The sequence below is a fragment of the Pongo abelii genome, chromosome 9, assembly GCF_028885655.2.
Source record: "Pongo abelii isolate AG06213 chromosome 9, NHGRI_mPonAbe1-v2.0_pri, whole genome shotgun sequence".
NCBI lineage: Eukaryota > Metazoa > Chordata > Mammalia > Primates > Hominidae > Pongo > Pongo abelii.
The window spans coordinates 9,570,630-9,575,192 of NC_071994.2; the positions used below are offsets into that span (position 1 = coordinate 9,570,630).

Below are 4,563 nucleotides of genomic sequence, written 5' to 3' on the forward strand. Positions count from 1 at the left end.
CCAAAGGAGGAAGAGCATCTCCGATTTTGGTCACTGGTTTCATTTTTTTCCTTGCTCTAAACCACCTCTTCTTTGAGGCTGTTCATGCTCAGGGCTGGGTGGGGTGCAAGCCCTTGAGTCCCAAGTGTGTCCAGGCTCCTGGTCCTGGGTGTGCTGGTGGATGAGTGGGCACATGCCCCCACCTGGGGTGGTGGAGCCGCTTCAGTAGATGTAGGGCATGATGCGGTAAGGCACACGCCGGCAGTACTCCTGCCAGGCCAGGCCGTACTTCTGCAGGCACTGCCGCTCATCCCGGGCCTCACGGTGCACCAGCAGCGCGGTGAAGTAGAGGAGGTAGAAGTAGGGCAGCAGGTGTGACACCCCTGTAGAGAAAGAGGCTCTGTGACCACCCTGCCAGCCCCCTCCCCCTCTCAGTTCACAAACGTTTCCACACCTCATGGCTCATGTGGGCATCAGGGCTCAGCAGCAAAAGCTCCAGGGTCTGCAGCAAAGCACACGGTACTAGGTTGGCACAGAGGTGTGCCCCAGCCACACACTGGGTCCATCCCCAGCTCTCTGACTACTCTCACGGGTGCATACCCAAAGTAGGCATCCTGTGGTCGCTGAGCCACCTCTTCTCCTCACATGTCCCTAACCCATGTCCACATGGGCCACTCACCGCAGGGCAATGACCAAGCCAGAGCCATGATGAGGTCTCCAAGGTAGTTGGGATGGCGGACCATACCCCACCACCCAGACACCAGCAGTTTCCGCCCTGTGGCTGTAGAGATGGTCTCAAGCCCTGGGGAAAGAGAGCAGAGTGGGGAGTTACAGGAAGCCCAGCTGCCCCACCTCACCCATGGCCCTAGAGACCCAGCTTACCAGCCACTCTGGGGTCAGAAGGATTCTTTCGGAAAGTGTTTTTCTGGGAATTCGCCCCACGGAAGATGTAGTAACCAATAGCTGGTGAGAGAGTGTGAACCGGTGGTCAAGGTCAAGGGTTGCAGCCTCCTGCCTGACCCCGACCATCTGCCCAACTTGTCTGCAGCCCAGACTCTGCCTGGACACCCAGGACCCTGCCCTGGCTTTAGAGAACCCGGGGGTTAGCACCTATGTGGTGGTGTGTGTAAACAGAGCATGAATCAAAGGGAGAGGGGGAAGATGGACCTAGCCTGCTGCCCCTTCCTGACTGACCATTGATGAGGCAGATGACGGAGGCCATGGGCAATCCCAGGGGCTGCGGGTGGTGCAGCAGGAACTGGGCCTGCAGGCTGTAGGTGAAGGGCACCCAGGCTATGTCCCCAAACGCCAGCATGAAGCCAAACCCGTCATGTGTGATATCCATGGTGGTGAGGATGGCCTCCTGCAGGGACAAGACCCAGACGCACTGGCTTAGTCCCCATGCAGCCCTCAGACACCCACTCTCGTCCAGTCCAGCCTCACCTCATGCCAGAGGGCATCACCCACGTAGAGTAACTGGAAGCCATTGACCAGCCACATGGCCAGTGAGGGACTGCCCCGAAGCTCTGCCTCCTTCATCAACAGGGCCATGTTGATGAGGACCTGGGGGAGTGGGAACAAGGCAATAGTCTCCACAGAAGTGGCAGCCCTGGGCAGAGCAGTGGCCAGCCTCTGCCCTTCTCAACTGTCAGTTACACTCCAGCTCTTTGTTAAGTGGATCCAGGCCCTGGACCCAAGGACAGAGACTGTGTACAGGGAGGTGCCTGCAGCCTGTTTCTTCTTGCCTTGTCTGTCCTAAGCCCTTTTGGGCTGAGGCTTCAGAGCTCAAACAGACCTGTTTTCAAATCTCAGCATCATCACTTGGGCAGGTTGCTTGCCCTCTCCACAGCCTACTTTCCCCCACCCCTGTGTTAAACATGGGGATAATCATGGGCCTGTCATGACTCAATGGCATCATCGTGTTTGAAGCCCTCCATAGCGTCCCTGGCAAGTGGTACGTGCTCAGTGGTGGCTAGCCGGAGCAAGCCTGTGCTGGGCGCCTGCATTTGACACTGAGCTCTGTTCTATCATGAAGATTACCTCTTCTAATCTTCCCAGTAATCTTAGGAGAAAGCTTTAATTTTATCCCATTTCATAGATGAGGAAGTGGCCTCAGATGTGCCTGTCATCAGGCCAGGACCCAGATCTAGGGTGGGCACCTGGACTCCTGCCTCGGGTAAGATAATTTCCAGGGCGACAGGAGAGGCCTTGCCCAAGAGTTTCTTTGGGTAATCTTGGCCACAGAACCAGAGATCACAGTTGGAATGTTGTCAAGGCCACTAGTGACGGGTTAAGTTGCTAAACCCAGCGATCAATTTCAGGTTCTGCACTGCCTTGACCATCAAGCAGCATGGGGTCACTCCCTGGAAATAGATTCTGTGTTTGACTGCTGTTGAGAATTGCACGTGCTCTCCTAACGTCATCCCTGACATGCTGTATATATTTTATTTTTTGTCTCTTTCCCACCAGAATGTAGGCTCTCTGTGGCAAAGATGTTTTTCTTGCCTCTAACTTTATTTTTGTCTCCCAGTACCTAGAGCAGTGCCTAGGGCACAGGTGGATTTATCAAATGTTTGTGGAATATGAATGATTAATGATTCGCATCTGCGCAGTTCTGGCCCTCACCTGCCCAAGCGCTGCTCACCCACCCTAACCCTCCCCCTGGCCTGAGGCCAGCTCAGTCAAGCCCAACATACCCAGCCGATGAGGCCAGGTCGCAGTTCACAGAAATATTTGAAGTCGAAGAAACAGATACGAGGGTTGAGCTCCCGTCCCAGAAAAAAGTCGTAAATCGGATTGCCTGGAGAATATTGGAGAGTGAATGTACAGGCAGACTCCCCGATCTGCCTCCATCTCCACCCCGGGACCCCTCTCACCTGAGTTGCCCCCAGGTGCCAGGGCCGAAACTGGGGCTACCTGCGCCTTCATGTAGAGAAAGAGGCTGAAGATGAAAGCGGTGAGGGTGGCGACAAACGCCAAGGGCAGGAGCATTTCCGGGAGCGCCCCCAGAGGCAGCCCCGCTGACATCCCCAGCCCCACCAACAGGGCTGTCAGCACCAGGGCCTGGAAGCCTGAACCACAGCGCACAGTGAGCCCTGGGGCTGCGCGCCTCCACATCCCCACCCCGCAAACACACACAGAGCCCAAAACTCAGGGGGGCCACAGACCCTGCCCCAAGCATTAGGCTGCCACCCTGGCCTTCAGAGGATCACCCCAGCCACTGCTGTGGTGCACAGAGTAGCAGTAAATGGGGTAAGGGTGTGGGGACGAGGGGCTTAGGGAGAGCCCCCGGCGTCTGTCCTGGGCGTAACAGAGGCACACAAAGGAGCCTGGGGTGGAGGCCAATCTCCGTGGACCTCCCCGCAAGGCCTGGAGCTCCACCCCCGGCCGCTAAACTCCAGCGCGAGGGCCCGTCCCCCAGGCACCGTTAATAGGATAGCGCAGGCGACTCTCGTCCTTCAATTCCTGCCCCTCGGCCACCTGCGGGTCCAAGGGGGCTCTGATAAGGCCTGGGGCGTCCTCTCCCTCGCCGAGCCCCTTCGCTTCCCTCCCCCGAGCGTCCGCGAGCGGGGCCCGCACCTTGCGCGCCGGCAGTAGGTAGAGCGCCGCCTGCAGGCCGAGCCAGGCGAGCCACAGCAGCAGCGCCCGTGGGCTCCACAGCGCCTCCAGCCCGGGCAGGTACGCGGGTGGACCCAGCAGGCGCGCGGGGCCCGAACGGGCCGCCAGGAGCAGGTGGAACATGGTGGCGGGCAGCAGCAGCAGCAGAGCCGCGGCGCCTGCGGGAAGGGCCATCACGTCGGGCGTCCGCCCCTAGCCCCCCAGCTCCCCGCCGGCCCCCACGGGCGCCCTGACGTTTCTGCGGGACCCTCTCGGCATTTTCAGAGTGCGCCTCCGCACCCCGTCCTCAGCCCTCGGCCCCCAGGCACCCCGCTGCCTCCCAGTTCCCTTCCCAGGCGTCCATCTTGGTCCCCCGCCCCCAGGCCCCCTCGAAGACCCTCCTCCTGCTTCCAGTTGACACCATAAATCCCCGTTCTGCAGCCCCCAGAACCGGCCCCTCCTCAGCTCTCCCTCTCCAGCTACCCTTCGCTGCAAACCCCCGGGTCCCTCTGCCTCCGACACCCCCAAAGCCTTCCATCCTCAGATCTCGCCCCCGCTCTTAGTTCACCCGCTCCAGCTCTCCTTCGCTCAGCCTTTGCCCCCGGTCCCCTCTCACTGCCCCATTACCCAGGGGCCCTCCGAATTCCAGCGGGGCCCGCGGGCCCTGAGTGGGGGCCATGGTCTCCGCTCCGCCGGAGAGACAGGGAGTTCACAATAGTCGGTCAAGGAAACACAGTCCACCCCATTTCCCAGGAGATGGACTCGGCTGCGCGGAGGATCCGGCCCCGCGGCGCCTGCACCTGCCTGGACACCGAACGCAGACAAGGACCGCGCTTGTCCCAGGGTTTTTAAGTGGAACCGCCCCCTGCCCATGCTGGGCCCAGCACACCAGCCAATCGGCGCTCGGGGGCGGACCCGACGCGCGCGCCTCAGAAGCTTCAGCTTCAAAACCCCGCCCCCGGAAAGGCCCGCCCAGCAAGCGAGAGG

At 60.1% G+C, this 4,563-nt stretch overlaps 1 protein-coding gene across 3 annotated transcripts; it reads right to left on the minus strand.

Moving 5' to 3' along the window:
• Nucleotides 1–24: 24 nt before the first annotated feature.
• TM7SF2 (transmembrane 7 superfamily member 2) lies at nt 25–4,515 on the minus strand. Of its 3 annotated transcripts, XM_024254939.3 has the most exons (10): nt 4,204–4,515; nt 3,559–3,755; nt 3,405–3,459; nt 2,856–3,050; nt 2,676–2,779; nt 1,423–1,542; nt 1,174–1,342; nt 862–942; nt 659–781; nt 25–362 (listed from the first exon to the last, which is right to left on the minus strand). In XM_024254939.3, the coding sequence occupies exons 1-10, from the start codon at nt 4,253–4,255 to the stop codon at nt 202–204; spliced, it is 1,257 nt and encodes a 418-aa protein (XP_024110707.2). In that variant the 5' UTR covers nt 4,256–4,515; the 3' UTR covers nt 25–201. The 3 variants fall into 3 exon arrangements, with proteins under 3 accessions (XP_024110707.2, XP_054381624.1, XP_054381623.1); XM_054525649.2 differs by lacking the exon at nt 1,423–1,542; XM_054525648.2 differs by having other exon boundaries at nt 3,405–3,755.
• Between the last annotated feature and the right edge of the window lie 48 nt (nt 4,516–4,563).

Bases quoted from the DNA above. Each gene is read 5' to 3' on its own strand.
- TM7SF2 (XM_054525648.2), bottom strand. From the start codon at position 4,255: ATGGCCCCCACTCAGGGCCCGCGGGCCCCGCTGGAATTCGGAGGGCCC. The intron at 782-861 runs GTAAGCTGGGTC...CTCTTTCCCCAG, and splicing joins TTCTGACCCCAGAGTGGCTG to GGCTTGAGACCATCTCTACA. The intron at 363-658 runs GTGAGTGGCCCA...CTTTCTCTACAG, and splicing joins GGCTTGGTCATTGCCCTGCG to GGGTGTCACACCTGCTGCCC.